At 48.7% G+C, this 16,459-nt stretch overlaps 1 protein-coding gene across 1 annotated transcript; it reads left to right on the plus strand.

Moving 5' to 3' along the window:
• Window positions 1–620: 620 nt before the first annotated feature.
• On the plus strand, window positions 621–15,693 carry LOC125554821 (ubiquitin-like). Its single transcript, XM_048718225.1, has 4 exons — window positions 621–729; window positions 808–1,009; window positions 15,146–15,212; window positions 15,658–15,693. Exons 1-4 carry the CDS (start codon window positions 627–629, stop codon window positions 15,691–15,693), a joined length of 408 nt encoding a protein of 135 aa, XP_048574182.1. The 5' UTR covers window positions 621–626.
• The last annotated feature ends 766 nt before the right edge of the window (window positions 15,694–16,459 follow it).

Genomic DNA, 16,459 nt, shown 5'->3' on the forward strand with positions numbered 1-16,459 from the left:
GAGAGATGGGGTGAGAGAAAGGGTTTTTTCAAAAAAAGAGAGTGGGTCCTACCGGTAGGTGAGACATGAAGACAGGGCCAAAATTGTCAAAGAAACGGCCAGATACCGGTCAAACAGCTTTGATCGGACGGAAACGGCATGGATGGGCATTTCTATAAACGCACCTAACGGCAGAGGGGCAAATTTGAGTATGCTTTGAAATTAGGGGCAAATCTGAGTAGGTGGTTCGAGTTAGGGACAGAAATGCAAATAACCCTTAAAAAAAAGCTAAAGAACAAAGTCAGGGATGTTTGCGCCTTGGTAACTTGACGGGCGCGCTTCCTTTCGTTTATGTTTCATACAATGAATCACATTGAAATATGTTGTAAAATGTTCCCGCAATAACGTGCGGAGTATCATCTAGTTCATCAAATGATAGCGTCGTTTACAAAAAAAGCTGAAGAACAAAGTTAGTGATGTTTGCGCCTCGGTAACTGGATGGCGCGCTTCCTTTCGTCGGGAAAATGTAAAAATAGACGCACGAGCTACGGAGCGGAACGTGGCCGCCGGCAAAATAGCATAAGACCGCAACGGAAACAAGAACCAAGGAGGAAAGAAAGCACGTACGAAGGGGAGAGTAATCAAGGATGCAGATCTTCGTCAAGACGTCGGCGGGGAAGACCACCACCCTGGAGGTCGAGAGCAGCCACACCGTCGATGATGTCAAGTCCAAGGTCCAGGACAAGGAAGGTATACCGTGAGTCGTCCATGCCCAACGCCACGTTTTTTTAATTAATTACCCCCGTGTCGCACCGTCGATCTTCGCAGGAATCTCGCCGGACCAGCAGCGTCTCGTCTACGCCGGGAAGCAGCTGCCGGACGGCCGCACCCTGGCCGACTACGGTGTACACAAGGAGTCCACAATCCACCTCGTGCTACGCCTCGGCGGAGGCTGGTGCTTCTACAAATACGGCCCCCGCCTGCGAGCCCTCGCGGAAAAGTACAACGCCAACAAGATGATCTGCTGCAAGTACGTATTTTTTCTCTTTCATTCAAAAGTGGATAATCCCGGTCTGCCTGCATCATACGACACACATAGTCATTTTATATTAAAAAATATATGAATTTGTTAAAGTACATCTAGATATGCTATAAGTATTGCACGTTTAAATCTTGTGCCGTAAATTTTAGGCCAAGATTCATATGGATATTTTCTTTTCTTTTTTCTTTTTATGCTTGCTTGAGTCACTTTAGATGTGCAATAATTAGGACACATCTAAATGCGCCTTAGACAAAATAAGTTTCAGTCATCGGGTCACAAAAGTTATCCTATATACCTAAGAGATTCACCCCCACTATCTTATTTATCTTAACATGCAAACTATCCACATCAGCAGTCCACTCACATCAGCGCTCCGTTACCGAATTACAAGAGGGACCTACCACAGGTTGACATGAATTCTCTGCCTCCACGTCACCTCAACTTCTTCTACCAAGTTGTGCCACACACACGTCACCTCAACTTCTTTTATCACATTGTGTCACACACACATGCTGTGCGTTATCACGTTGTGCGGCACGCAGCAAATGTAGGTGGCATACGAAACGAGGGCCTGCCCATATTCCTTTCATCCACTATCTCGCCACTGATCATTAATAGGCCCGTTTATACTAGGATAAAGCCAGTTCGTCTCACACAAATCATGAACGAATCATTGCGCCTTCCAACTGGGTGCTACTGCGACGGGGCGGCGGCGGACATGTAGCAGAGCACCGGTATCCATTAACTAGAGGAATAGGTGTCAGGCAGGCAGCGGTGAGGACGTAGCAGCAGCCAGCAGGCGAGGCGCCACACACCGACGACAACGATCGTAGACTGAACGCTCCAGCTAGGGCTGAGGTATGTCAAAATATCAATTAATCTTTTTGCCTAATTTTTGGACAGATTGGTTTGATGAATCGGTTTATCTAATCACATCATAGAGATAATGAGTACTTCTTTTGCGTAGTGAATAATTTGTGCATCATTAAATTTTGGACCGATTTATCTACGTTCAATACTGTCAAAATTCTGCAGCCGCCATTGGGTACTACTGCAAGGGTCGAACAAGCAGAACGAGAGTGCCAGATCGATAGAGAAGAACACCGCTACATGACCAGAAACTGGAGCCCTATGTTGCCATCATGGACATGGATCGGAAGGCTCTGAATTACGCCAGATGCATTCATCCCCTACAAACTATAATATTTCGGGGCAACCTTTTAATCATAATTTAATTTTATTAATATCTGTGTAAATGCAGATAACTCATCATGCTTATTTCTAGGAATGGAACTAAGCTTCATCAAATTCAAAAGCATGTATAATGCTGCGCACTACACAAAACAAACAAAAAGAATGAGAACAACCTGAGTATACTGTCATGAATGGTAGCAGTATGTTGCACAAGGTTGATCCGGTGAGAAGCATGATTTACTCAATAGTGTACCTCGTGATTTATTAGTGATATCTTTTAACAGAAAATTAGATTATTAGTGAACTCGCATTTTTTCTTCTGAGCAAGCTATGTTTTTATGGAATGGATAGTTAATAGTTGTCATCGTTGTTTCAGGTTTTTTCCAAGGGCTGAGATGTCTCTACTTAAAGGTGTTTTTTTTTTGCATCAGCTTGTTTTTATTTTGCGGGTGATGTATCACCTTGGTGATATACTTTTTTTGCGGGGAACCTTCGTGATATACTATTAAGGTAATAAAGGAGAAGAAGTTTATCAAAGAAGGTAATAATTAGTAAAAAAAATCACGTGCACACAATTTAAGCTTTTCAACACTTTTATCTTATTCTAAACAATATTTTTTTTCCAAGAATGTTATTTAAAAAAACACATTTATCATATTCTAAACAATATTTTTTTCCAAAGAATATTCTTTATCATCGCACATACTAAAATTCATGTGCACACAATTTTAGCTTTTCAACACTATTCTCTCTTATTCTAAACAATATTTTTTTCCAAGAATATTATTTATCATCGGCACATACTATCTCATGTTTCTAAACATCAAATTATTTGTTAGAAATTCCCGCAACAACGTGCGGGGTATCATCTAGTTGAAATAGACTTTCGTCCCGCTTTATTAATAAAGCCACCATCGCGTCCATACAAAAAATTCAAGTGCAGTAGAGTAAATTAAACGGCTGCGGCGTCAGCACAAACGGATCCCTCGCCAACAAGAGCACACTCTCTCAGCCGGCTCCCTCTCGCCCTCTCCACCTACCCCACCGCTCTGCCACTGCGCCCACCGTTGCTACCCGCCCACCACCGGCCTCCACTGAGATCCCGCCGCCGCGGCCCTCCAGGGTCCCCCTCCCCCACCCGCCGCCGCACTCCGCAAGCATGGCTCACTACCTGCCGCTGGCGAGGAGCCGCTTCCCTGGGGAGCTGCTCACCCACGGGGACTCAGATCTGAGGCCGGAGCGGGGCGGGGGCATTATCTCCCGCTCACCAGGCATGGACGCTTTGGAGGCGGATTACCGCAACCATGCCCTAACTGGCTACGGTCCGGGGCAGGCGGCCCGCGGTCTCGCCAGAGGCACTAGTGCGGGAGCTGGAACGCTGCTGCGGCGTCGAGAGGAGCCGGATCCGGGTGGAGGTCACGCATCCGGCCGATTTCTTCATCACCTTCGCCACATCAGACGAGTGCGATGCGGTCTTCACCCGGTCCGGCCAGATCCGCTGCGTCGGGGCCCCCATCGCCTTCCAGCGCTGGCACCGGAGCGCGCAGGCCTCCAGCGGCAAACTGCAGTTCTTCTACAAGTTAGGGATCGAGGACCTTCCTGCCAGTGCTTGGGAATGGGGGACTCTTAGTCAGCTCGTCAACAACCTTCAAGGTCAGCTGGTTGAGATCCTGCCGCCGACCGACCGCTGGCAGCTGGAGGTGACGGCGTGGATGAAGAACCCGTCCGGCATTCCCAAGATTTATGATCTGGAGGTTCCGGAGCCGGCAGGTCTGCCAAACTCGGTCGACCAAGAATGGCCGGTTGCCCCACCGCCGCCGACGCCGCCCTCGGAGCGCATTACACTTGTGCATCACCTCACCATTCATGTCCTGGATGTGGTGGACCGCACCGTGCCATACTTGCAATTCAGGCCGGACTTCGAGCCGGAGGAGGACGAAGATCTCACTAGAAGACACGACTACTCCAGAATCTGCTACTGGGGCTCGATAGATGGAACTGGTGCGGGCAACATGATGCGGTCAGGGGGCCATCCCTTCACGGGTCCGGGCAGGCTGGGTATTGCGGGTGATTGGGGCGGGCGTTCGGCCAGCGACCTTCCTACCCAGGGCGGCGGTCTGGAGTTTGGCGCACCAAGGCCGACGGCAACCGCACTGTCCTCTGTTTCACCTTCTTCCAATGCCACGACGGCGGTTGGATCTGTGGCCCTTGTGGAGACGCCAGTGGGTAGGTCCCCGGCATCCACTGCCGTGGGCTCAGTAGTGCTGCATCGGACACCAGAGTTAGCACCAAGTGGACGGGGATGTGCGCCATCACCGCGGAGGCTGTCATTTAGCCAAGAGGCTCAGGGGGAGGCTGCAGATGGATCGACCCAAGCTGACGACGTGTTGGATGGGGCAGCAAAGGCGCCTGTGATAGAGGAACATAATAGAGCGCTGCTGGAGGTCGTGGGGGCGACAGGGCCGCTCTCATCATTGTGCATCCCGCACAGGCAGGAGGAGGAGGAGCCATCGGGGCAGGATTTGCCTCGCACCCCGATTGTAGTCCCGCTGGGGGAGCACCGGCTAATACGGCCAAGCGAGGAGGACACGGCTACGGAATTCGGCCCCAAAACAGTGGTGACCACGCTACTGGAGGGTGTCGGGGCCACACCCGCGCCATCAGTCTTGGGACTCAGGCCGGTGGCATCCGTGCCGGCCAGGCGCAAGAAGACTCTGCCTCCCAATTTCACTCCAAGGAGGAGTGCTAGGCTCTGCCAGCAAGATGATGGCATGAAGAAAGGACCGGAGCAGCGTGCCCAGACGGTGCTACTCCGACGCATGGGCCTGATCGAGAATAAGGAGCAGATGACCCAGGAGGCTCTTGAGGCGTACCTCCGGCTTTTCGACAAGCCACTGGCGCCCCAACACATTAGGGCGGTGGCCGCCCTGCTCGATCCGGAGGGACATGGGTTCAACGAGCCGGCGCAGCTCCAGTTCGGGGCATTCTTACTTCCCGAGCAGGCAGAGTCATGCGGCGTCTAGTCGCAGCGACATCGAAGGAAGAGGCTCTTCTCTGGTTTGTAATGTCGTTAGGCATAGTATCTTGGAATGTAAGGGGGCTCAATAACCCCGCAAGACGCAGTGCGGTCCGTCTGTCCCTGCAACAGCTTAATGTCTCATTGGTATGTTTACAAGAGTCTAAATTGGCCATGGTGGAGAGGGCCCTGGTCTTGTAGACTTTAGGGCCCGGGTTTGATGAGTTTGACTATCTGCCAGCGGAGAGGGATGGCGTTGTGATGGCGTGGAAATCCAATCAATTGCAGGTTTCCAATGTGCAGAAAGGGGGAATTTGTAATCTCGGCAATGGTTAGATCTCTGGCTGATGACAAAATCCGGAAGGTTTCTTCTATGTATGGGCCACAGGAGGTCGAAGACAAAATCAAGTTTCTGGAGGAGCTGGCACATCTAGGCCAGCAGGTTCAAGTACCCTGGATTATCAATGGGGATTTCAATCTGGTGAGCAAGGAGGAGGAGAGAAGCACTCGGAGGATCAATAGGAGGACTGCAAACAAGTTTAGGCACACCTTGAATAGCCTTGGTCTGCATGATATGCCTCTGGCAGGCAGACGCTTCACTTGGTGCAATGGTTAGGAGCAAACAGTTTGTGACGCCCCCGATTTGACCGTACACTAATCATACACGCAAACGTGTACGATCAAGATCAGGGACTCACGGGAAGATATCACAACACAACTCTACAAATAAAATAAGTCATACAAGCATCATATTACAAGCCAGGGGCCTCGAGGGCTCGAATACAAAAGCTCGATCATAGACGAGTCAGCGGAAGCAACAATATCTGAGTACAGACATAAGTTAAACAAGTTTGCCTTAAGAAGGCTAGCACAAACTGGGATACAGATCGAAAGAGGCGCAGACCTCCTGCCTGGGATCCTCCTAACTACTCCTGGTCGTCGCCAGCGGGCATCACGTAGTAGTAGGCACCTCCGGTGTAGTAGGGGTCATCGTCGACGGTGGCGTCTGGCTCCTGGGCTCCAACATCTGGTTGCGACAACCAGGTAGAAGGGATAGAGGGAAAGAAGGAGAAGCAACCGTGAGTACTCATCCAAAGTACTCGCAAGCAAGAAACTACACTACATATGCATGGGTAAATGTGTAAAGGGCCATATCGGTGGACTGAACTGCAGAAAGCCAGAATAAGAGGGGGATAGCTAATCCTTTCGAAGACTACGCTTCTGGCAGCCTCCGTCTTGCAGCATGTAGAAGGGAGTAGACTGAAGTCCTCCAAGTATCATCGCATAGCATAACCCTAACCGATGATCCTCCCCTCGTCGCCCTGTGAGAGAGCGACCATCGGTCGTATCTGGCACTTGGAAGGGTGTGTTTTATTAAGTATCCGGTTCTAGTTGTCATAAGGTCAAGATACAACTCCAAGTCGTCCTGTTACCGAAGATCACGGCTATTCGAATAGATTAACTTCCCTGCAGGGGTGCACCACATACCCCAACACGCTCGATCCCATTTGGCCGGACACACTTTCCTGGGTCATGCCCGGCCTCGGAAGATCAACACGTCGCAGGCCCACCTAGACCAACAGAGAGGTCGGCACGCCGGTCTAAACCTAAGCGCACAGGGGTCTGGGCCCATCGCCCTTAGCACACCTGCACGTTGCGTACGCGGCCGGAAGCAGAACTAGCCCCCTTAATACAAGAGCAGGATTACGTTCCAATCCGGCGCGCGCCACTCAGTCGCTGACGTCACGAAGGCTTCGGCTGATACCACGACGCCGGGATACCCATAACTACTCCCGCGTAGATGGTTAGTGCATATAGACCAAATGGCCAAACTCAGATCAAATACCCAGATCTCGTTAAGCGTGTTAAGTATCCGCGAACGTCGACCAGGGCCAGGCCCACCTCTCTCCTAGGTGGTCAGAACCTGCCCTGTCGCTCCGCCTCAAAGATCCACTCGCGGGTGCTCCTCAAGCCGACCCGTCTTTAGTCACCACATGTATCATGTATAAAGTATATAGTATATACCCGTGATCAACTCCCGAGTGATCACGGCCCGATAGTATAGCATGGCAGATGGACAAGGATGTAGGGCCACTGATGAAAAACTAGCATCCTATACTAAGCATTAGGATTGCAGGTAAAGGTAACAACAGTAGTAGCAAGGACAGGCTATGCATCAGTATAGGATTAACGGGAAGCAGTAACATGCTACACTACTCTAATGCAAGCAGTATAGAGAAGAGTAGGCGATATCTGGTGATCAAAGGAGGGGGGCTTGCCTGGTTCTCTGGCAAGGAGGGGTCGTCAACTCCGTAGTCGTACTGGGTAGCAGCGGCGTCGGTCTCGGTGTCTAGCGAGAGAAGAGGGGGAAGAAACAATAAATATTTAAGCAAGCAGATGCATAGCGATGCATGACATGACAAGTATCGGTGCTAGAGGTGCTCTAACGCGGTATGAGGTGATACCGGTGAAGGGTGGGAAACATCCGGGAAAATATCCCGGTGTTTCGCGTTTTCGGGCAGAGGAGCCGGAGGGGGAAAGTTGCGTGTTCGCTATGCTAGGGATGCGTGGCGGATAAACGGGCTGCGTATTCAAATTCGTCTCGTCGTTCTGAGCAACTTTCATGTACAAAGTTTTTCCATCCGAATTACGGATTAAAAGATAGGATTCTCTAAAGATTTTATTAATTTCTGGTATTTAATTAATTAATTAAATTAATTTAAAAATGAATTAATGACATCAGCATGATGTCATGCTGACGTCAGTAGTCAACAGGGGTTGACTGGTCAACCTGACCTGACCAGTGGGTCCCACTGGTCAGTGACACATTTTAATTAAACAGATTATTTAAACTAATCAAAATTAATTAAGGAGGTGGGCCCCTCTGTCATACTAATTAATTAACTAATTAACAGTAGTTAATTAGGTTAATTAATCATTGGGTTAATTAACCTTAATTAGTTAATTTAATCAGAATTAAATAAGTTAACTAATTAGTTAATTAATTAATTAATTATTTTTATCATTATTTATTTATGTATTTTTTTATTCCTTTGTTTTGTTGTTTTTTTTTAATTTGTTCTGGAGAGCGGGGCCCCCATGTCCATTGGCTTCAAGACGAGCCAACTAAGCGGGATTATCGGACATTGCCGTCAAAGGGAAAAACTGGTCGCAGGCTTAGATTGGAATTCGAGAGCGAGCAACCGGCGCCTAGGGGCGAGCGAGGCGATGCTCACCGTAGCAGGCAGCAGCGAGAGGCCGATGGTTTTGCAGCTCTCCTCGGCGGCCCTCATGGCATAAGGGCAGGAAGGGCCGGCCGCCTGAGGGATGGCGGACCACGGGATGGGACATTAATTATAGGAGCAGTAAGAGTAGGGCCTCGGCAGAGGAAGCGTACGCGACGAAGCCATACGGGGTTGTCATGCTGCGCGCCGGCTTTTATGTTGGATGCAGCCGAGCTTTCCAAGAGATTGTTGGGATCAGCTCTGCATGCCAGCACGAATCGAGGCGACAAAGCGAACGATTCACTTGGTGCGTCAAGCCAAGCCTGGCCGTTTGTGATTAAAGACCTTTTATGGTCACTGCAGTCCAGATGGTGCTGATCTCGAGGTTTCTGTCCGATGGAGGCCATCACTAAGGCTCGTTAGTTCGAGCACCTAGCAAGTTGTCGGACATCGAGGCGGGTATGGATATTTTCTTAGCATAGCGGTGACATCTAGCAGTAGCGGCGCAACAGCCGCAATGATCAGTATTTTAGCAAAGCGAGCGCCGACGGCAAAGAGTCGACTGGCTGTGTGATTAGCTTGCAGCCTCTCGGGCCGCCGATTGCGAACACTGGTGGGCACGTGCCGGGATGGCGTCGAGGCCAAGTGACGGGCGCGGGCCGGCGCGGGCTGGGCACCTTGAACGCGCCGATGCGAGCGGTTTTTGACGCTGCGCGAGCAGAAGGGGCTCCAACTACAGCGCGGCGTCGCCTGGCGGCAGAGTGGAGACGTCGGCGGAGGCAGACGGCGGGGTGGGATGGTGGGCGGGACTTCTCATGCCGAGACAGCGGGGCAACTGAGCCGCGGTTTAGGACTGTTTGGAGCAGGTCAGCGGCGGCACGCATCGGCTCGCGGACCAAGTGCGGGACAGAGTGAGGTAGGGAGGCTATGCCGGAAGGCGCGGATTGCTTGTATCTGTGATCAGGAGGGAGGAGAGTTTGCTCTGACGGGAAAAATCTTGTGCATTAGGGCCGCTAGATGAGTTGCTGAAGGGAAAGGCCAAGTTTCACATGTTGAATGGGGGCTGATGAGTTCGATCGGGCTGTAGGACCTTTTACCGTCTTCGAGGAGGCACGTTCCCGGGTCCCCGTTGTTGTTGCGGTTGTAACGGGGAAGAGTGCCCAGCTGGTTATGGGTATACCTCTAGCCGGCTTTCCCTCTCATCGCTAGTCCGGCACGAGCGAGCTCTGTGGCTTTGCACCCAGAAGATCAAGGGAGAGAAGTGGAATCGGACTACTTGTGGCTCCGCCCGATTCTTCAGACTCAAGCGCAGGGCGGATCCCTAAAACCGTCGGAGGGGTTTTATGCCGAGAGAGTCGCGAAGTGTGGGGAGATTGGGCAGGCTGGGTCATAGGTTTTAGGCCTAGGCGGTCTATGTGGGGATTAAGATGAGGAGGATGTGTCACTTGCATAAGGGAGAGGTCTGTATGCTGCGGTGCAAGCAAGGTACAAGATTTGCGTCCTTTTAATATGCGTTGGGATAGATTCGTGTCTTAGCCTGTGAAGAAAATTAGCTTTATACAAACTTCTCGTGGATATGGAAGAAATAAAAGCAGCATGGTACTGCCAGCAGTAGAACCAGCGGGTCTATCTATCACGCCAGGAGAAGGGGCAAGGGGGGTTTCTCTTTCTCTTTTTTTATGTATTTCCTTTTCTGTTTTGGCTAATTGTTTGGGCACCAAATCAGTTTTGTAAAATATGAGAGTTGGCCCAAAATTCAAAACACAATATATCCTACCACCAAAAACTAGTTTGGGGTAATTATCATTTCATATTTATTTTTTATTAATAAAAAGGTTAGTAAATAATGTTTTCAGCCACTGTTTGAGGTTGTTTAGGTCACTTATCAAATTTCAATAATGTTGTTTACAATTTTATAATAGCCTCTGATTTATCTACTATTTATTGAACATTTTAGTTTTAATATTTGAAAAACTTTTATGGTTTGCTTGATTTTGATTTTGAATTTGAATCGGTTTCGAACTAACGCGAGATTACTAACAGTAATCAAAGTGACGTGGCATCGTTAACGTGGGATTACTGTAGCCTAATTATCTGGGCGTCACACAGTTATGGCACGTCTAGATAGGCTGCTGTTTAATAATGAATGGGAAGATCTATTCCCGATCAGTGACCTGACACCCCTAAGCTCGAACATCTCGGATCACTGCCCCCTTCTACTCTCGGTCTCCAGGGAACATCCACGAGCACACAGATTCAGGTTCGAAAACTTCTGGTGCAAAATTCCGCGGTTTTTGGAGGTGGTTCTAGAGGCTTGGGAGGAGACAGTCAACAGTCAGAACCCGATGAAGATTTTTGCAACCAAATTGCAGTGCACAACAAAAGCCCGAAGGAGCTGGGGGCAGAGAAATCAGAGTTCTTTTAACCTCCAATTCTAGATAGCGAGTGAGGTTATTCTGCGCTTAGATTCTGCGCAAGAAGTCAGGGCACTATCAGAGGACGAGAGGAGATTGAAAGCTTTCCTAAAGGGCAAATGCCTGGCACGAGCGTCGCTGGAAAGAACGAGGCTGCGTCAGAGGACGCACATTAGAGTCTTGAAAGAGGGTGATGCGAACACTAAGTACTTCCACATGAAGGCTAATGGTAGGAGGAGAAAACACCCGATTCCGTGTATTACCGATGGGACTCATACGACGGCCACAGTGGAAGACAAGCTGGAGCTTGCGAGGGGCTTCTTCATGGAGCTCATGGGCACGCCCAAAGAGCATCCTAGGCTGATCAACCTTGATGAGATACGACTAGGGGCGATTGACCCGGACATGGCACAAGCTTTGGAGGCTCCTTTTTCAGCCGAGGAGGTCAAGCGTGTGGTATTGGGCATGCCGTCGGACCGTGCACCCGGGCCGGATGGATTCTCCGGGCTGTTCTACCAGTCTTGTTGGGATATAATTGCCCAGGACTTCATGGAGGTGATGGAACAGCTCCACACGGGCGGTTTCAACTCGTTCGAGATCCTCAACGAGTCCATCCTGACGCTATTACCCAAGAAGGAGGGAGCGCTGCATCTCAGAGACTTCAGACCGATCAACCTTATTCACGGAGCTGCAAAGATATTTGCGAAAGTTTTAGTGGTGCGGCTGTCCCCCCTGTTGCCGAAGATTATTACCCAGGCACAGTGCGCTTTTGTGAACTCCAGAAGTATACATGAGAACTTTAAGTTTGTACGGAGTGCGGCTCGACAACTGCACCAGAGGAAAACCAAAGCTATTCTGATGAAGATCGACATCTCCAAGGCTTTTGATACCCTTTCTTGGGAATTTTTGCTGGAAGTCCTTCGGAGAAGAGGTTTCGGTGAGAGATGGATCTCTTGGATCTGTGGGTTGTTACGTACTGCATCGACCTCTATCCTTCTTAATGGAGTCTTGGGCGAGCCATTCATGTTGGGCAGTGGAGTCAGGCAAGGAGACCCCATATCTCCAGCGCTATTCATCATAGCCATGGACACTCTCCATGCTTTAATGGAATGGGCGAAGCAACATCGGCTGCTCTCTGGTATTTGGCTGGGATGAACGGGTGCCAAGAACCTCCATTTTCATGGATGATGCCATCCTTTTCTTCACCCCCTCCAGTACAGACTTACATGTGGTGGCCGGCATACTCAAACTATTTGGGGAGGCCTCGGGACTATGCATTAACTTCCAAAAGAGCTCAATCACAGGGATCCGTTGTGATGAGGAACAGCTCCAGATAGTGGCCAACCACTTCCAATGCAACAACCAGCCGTTTCCCTTCAAATACTTGGGACTGCCTCTGTCGATCTATAGGCTCAAACGCCATGATATTCTCCCTCTGGTGGACAAGGTTTCCAGTAAGATGAAGGGCTGGAAACCAAAGATGCTGGCAATATCCGAAAGACTGACTCTGTGCCAATCTGTCCTCATGGCACTGCCTATTCACCATATGTCCGTCCTTCCACTTCCAGTCTGGGCAATCAAATTAATTGAATGAAGATGCAAAAGCTTTGTGTGGAAGGGAGAGCAGCAGATCAGCGGGGGTCACTACCTTCTACCCTGGGCTATGTTATGCAGGCCCAAGGAGTTTGGCGGCCTCGAGGTTCTGAACCTGAGGAGTTTTGGGCTGGCTCTCCGCTGTCGGTGGCTGTGGAAGAATTGGGACAAGGAGGAAAGACCTTGGAGTTTCTTTCTGGACAAGGCAGAAAAGGAAGTGGTTGCGATGTTCAACGCAGCATGCGAGATAAAGCTGGGTAGCGGTCATGACGCCCGATTCTGGGTTGATAACTGGCTCCCGGGCGGGAGATCCATCGCCTACACCACGCAAGCTTTATACTCATATGTCAAGGACAAGGGCATGTCTATCAGAGAGGCTCTGTCTAACAACGCCTGGGTCCGAGACATCTAGGGTGGCATCTCATCGAGAGCCCTGGCCCAGTACCTAGAGGTGTGGGACACCGTGCAAGAAACTGTGCTTCAACAGGACAGCAGGGACTCCCCAGATGGAGACTAACAGAGAGTGCAACTTTCTCGGTCGGCTCGACGTACAGGATGTTTTTCTTGGCGAATGCCGGATTTGCTTGCGCTAAGCCTATATGGAAATCGAAGGCGACCCCTAGATGCAAATTCTTCATGTGGTTAGTGGTCCACAAGAGATGTCAGACAACGGACAATTTGCAGAGCAGGGGCTGGCCCAACGATCCCTGCTGCCAACTATGTCACTCGGAGCTGGAGGATTGCACACACCTTTTTGTACACTGCAGATATACGCAACTTGTGTGGACAAGGATCAAACAGTGGTCAGGCGCCAACTTCACAATACCAAATGAGAGCTACACTTCTACTGAAGACCGGTGGATAAGCGCCAGGCAACAAATACCCAAGACGAGGAGGCGCGTGTTCGACACCATTACCATCCTGATCCATTGGCGAATCTGGAAAGAGAGGAACGCCAGAGTCTTCGACCAGCAGGCCAGCAGTGTTGACAAGGTCTTTGATGCTTTCAGGGAAGATCTGGCCACCTAGAGAGCAGCGGGGTGCATCTTAGACACTGACACTACTGGGTAATCTAGGGTGTTGCTCTCTTCCTCTTCTGTAAGGCTGTTGGCCAGTCTTAGTGTGGCTTCAGGCTTTTAGTATTTTGCTGGGCCATTGCTTGTGGCCAGTACCGATGTAACTGTGTTTTTCCGCTCCCGCTAATAAAGAACGGCCTATGGCCCTTCGAGAAAGGATAAAAAATAAGAAGAAAAGATCACCAAGTGGCCGTAGTATCAAGGCCCATTGTGTGTCAAGTCAGCGTGCGCCTGCAGTCATAGCATCCATCATAAGGCACAGGTGACCGCGATCACGTTGTCTCGGTAGCTGGTACCAAAATGCTTACAGCAAAACATGACAAAACCAGTCAGAAGCAAAATTACATAGCTTATCCACATAATCGGGTACTAGGACGCCAGCCAAACTGGTTAAACAAAACTCATGCAACCGTTTTCAAATGGCTGGACCCGAAGGCCATAAGCCCTCGTACGTCTATAGGCTGCAGTGATGATCACATATAGATTGATGCCATAGCTAGCTCTGTAGGTAACCTACAATTTTTTTGGAATAGATGGTCGGTTAAAAACATAATTATTCTAGCAATTTCAAATTGCCCAATGAAGGACACAAACTCCCACACGGAATTTACCCTTCAGTGGTGAATACCACCTAACCAATTACCAAACCAATTTGGTATACTTGTTGGTCGTGATAAATTGAAGTAACACGAATCATCCATCAAATCAATGTAGCAAACGGATATGACATGAATAAATGATGAATTGTTTTCTCTTAATCGCAAAATGAACATTTTGTGCTACCCGGTCAATTATGTTTTGCAAAATTATCTTTTGTAAGAACTAAGTCCCTCTGTAAGAATCACATGAAAACTTTGATTTTAGAACTTTTGTTTATTAGATGTGTTATGCGAAAAATAGACCCAGAATTTATAAAATCCGCATACATAGACTTCACGAGAAAGACACCATTGTTAATCAACCTCCACCGTAACGGTACAGACATCTCGGTTAAATTGATTGACACCAACGTACTAACCAAGTGGATCCACCCAGTTCATTTGTCACTGAGTAAGGCTCCGCTAAATTAACTATTCAATGGGCTAGCCCCAAGACAGCTGCCACCGTGGCCTCCTTCCTAACTATAATATTATAAAGGGTCAGATATTGAAGAGCTAATGAAGTGTCACCTAACCAATTATCTTCCCAAAAACTCGTTGATTAGCAACCACTAACCTTAATGGAACCTCTCATGAAAAACAAAGACGACCTTCGCCAAGCCCTTCCTGGTGCGTAAGCCCCAACTTATTTAGCTGTTCTTCACACAATTGCCTGCGTGTGTACATGATTACATGTGACTCACATCGATCATTACATGTGATAAAAGTAGGCATTGTCTATCCCGTCACACCATTTCCTAATTGTTGTGTTCGTGTACATGATTTAGCTCTTGACAAGTAAGTTGGTGATGTGTACCCTAAGAGGTAAGTGTAGATGTGATGCAATGCAACTATGTAGGAGCGATTATCAACCTTTTTTCTTCTTCTAGAAGGAGGTTCCATCGTGGTCTTTGCGTATCATAGGGTTGTGATTGTCCTAATTAGCGTTTTGTCACTATTCTCTTGCAGGTGCTATGCTCGGCTGCTTCTTAGAGCTACAAACTGCCGCAAGAAGAAGTGTGGCCACAGCAACCAGGTGAAACTTCATCCATTGTCCCTTTATGGAAGAAAGAAATCATGTTCTTTGCCTCATAGATCTTGTTAGAATACAGTTCATCGCCGACGATATTCAGAAATAAAATTATTATTTTTTGATTAAAAATAAAATTAATTCTTTCATGATGCATGCTCTAGTCATAGTGTCGTATACAACATTTTACTCCATTTAACATACTTTCCAACTCCCCTGCTCTTTTTTTTATGTGATGACCCTGATTTTTTTTCTTCTGGTATGCACTGTAGGGGCATGTGTTCCATCCACACTAACACTCTCATGACAAAACATTTTCGTACAAATAGGAACTTCTAGGTTTTGACAGCTACTATTGGATATTTATATTTATTTAGATACAATTGATGTGAACTGAATAATCTATTCATTTTTCTTATCTGATGTATTGTGTGCAAACTATTATTTACAGTTGAGGCCAAAGAAGAACAAGTACGGGAGGTACTGAAGTGCCATTTGTCAATGAATCAACTTCTCACTACTCATATAGCCATATCATCTGAGATTCACAGTTCATGTCCTGTTTAATTACCTCGTTGTAACATCCTGCTGGGTGTAAACCATGATTACATAATTACTCTCTCAAATACAGATTTTTTTGAGACAATTTACGAAGCTTTATTACGTCGTCACCAGTTGGACCAGGACGAAAGAGAGGTTCCCGGGATGGCCTAACCACACACGGCGGCCCATCCCTAAATTCAAAGCATGTTGGGGAACGTTGCAGAAAACAAAAATTTTCCTACGGTTTCACCAAGATCCATCTAGGAGTTCATCTAGAAACGAGTGATTGGTTTGCATCTACATACCTTTGTAGATCACGCGCGGAAGCGTTCAAAGAACGGGGATGAAGAAGGCGTACTCGACGTGATCCAAATCACCGATGATCCTAGCGCCGAACGGATGGCACCTCCGTGTTCAACACACGTACGGTCAGCGTGACGTCTCCTCCTTCTTGATCCAGCAAGGGGAAGGAGAGGTTGAGGAAGATGGCTCCAGCAGCAGCACGACGGCGTGGTGGTGGTGGAGTTGCAGTACTCCGGCAGGGCTTCGCCAAGCTCTATGGAGGAGGAGGATGTGTTGGAGAGGGAGAGGGAGGCACCAAAGGCAAAGGTAAGAGATCCTCCATCCCCCCACTATATATAGGGGGGCCTAGGGGGGGGGGAGGCGCCAGCCCTAGGAGATGCAATCTCCTAGGGGGGCGGCGGCCAAGG

Source organism: Triticum urartu, chromosome 4 (genome assembly GCF_003073215.2).
Source record: "Triticum urartu cultivar G1812 chromosome 4, Tu2.1, whole genome shotgun sequence".
Taxonomy (NCBI): Eukaryota; Viridiplantae; Streptophyta; class Magnoliopsida; order Poales; family Poaceae; genus Triticum; species Triticum urartu.

What these genes read in the sequence shown, in the direction of transcription:
- LOC125554821 (XM_048718225.1), top strand. Translation starts at nt 627, where the DNA reads ATGCAGATCTTCGTCAAGACGTCGGCGGGGAAGACCACCACCCTGGAG. An exon ending in AACAAGATGATCTGCTGCAA is followed by an intron (nt 1,010 to 15,145) that starts GTACGTATTTTT and finishes ATTCTCTTGCAG; the next exon opens with GTGCTATGCTCGGCTGCTTC. An exon ending in AGTGTGGCCACAGCAACCAG is followed by an intron (nt 15,213 to 15,657) that starts GTGAAACTTCAT and finishes TATTATTTACAG; the next exon opens with TTGAGGCCAAAGAAGAACAA.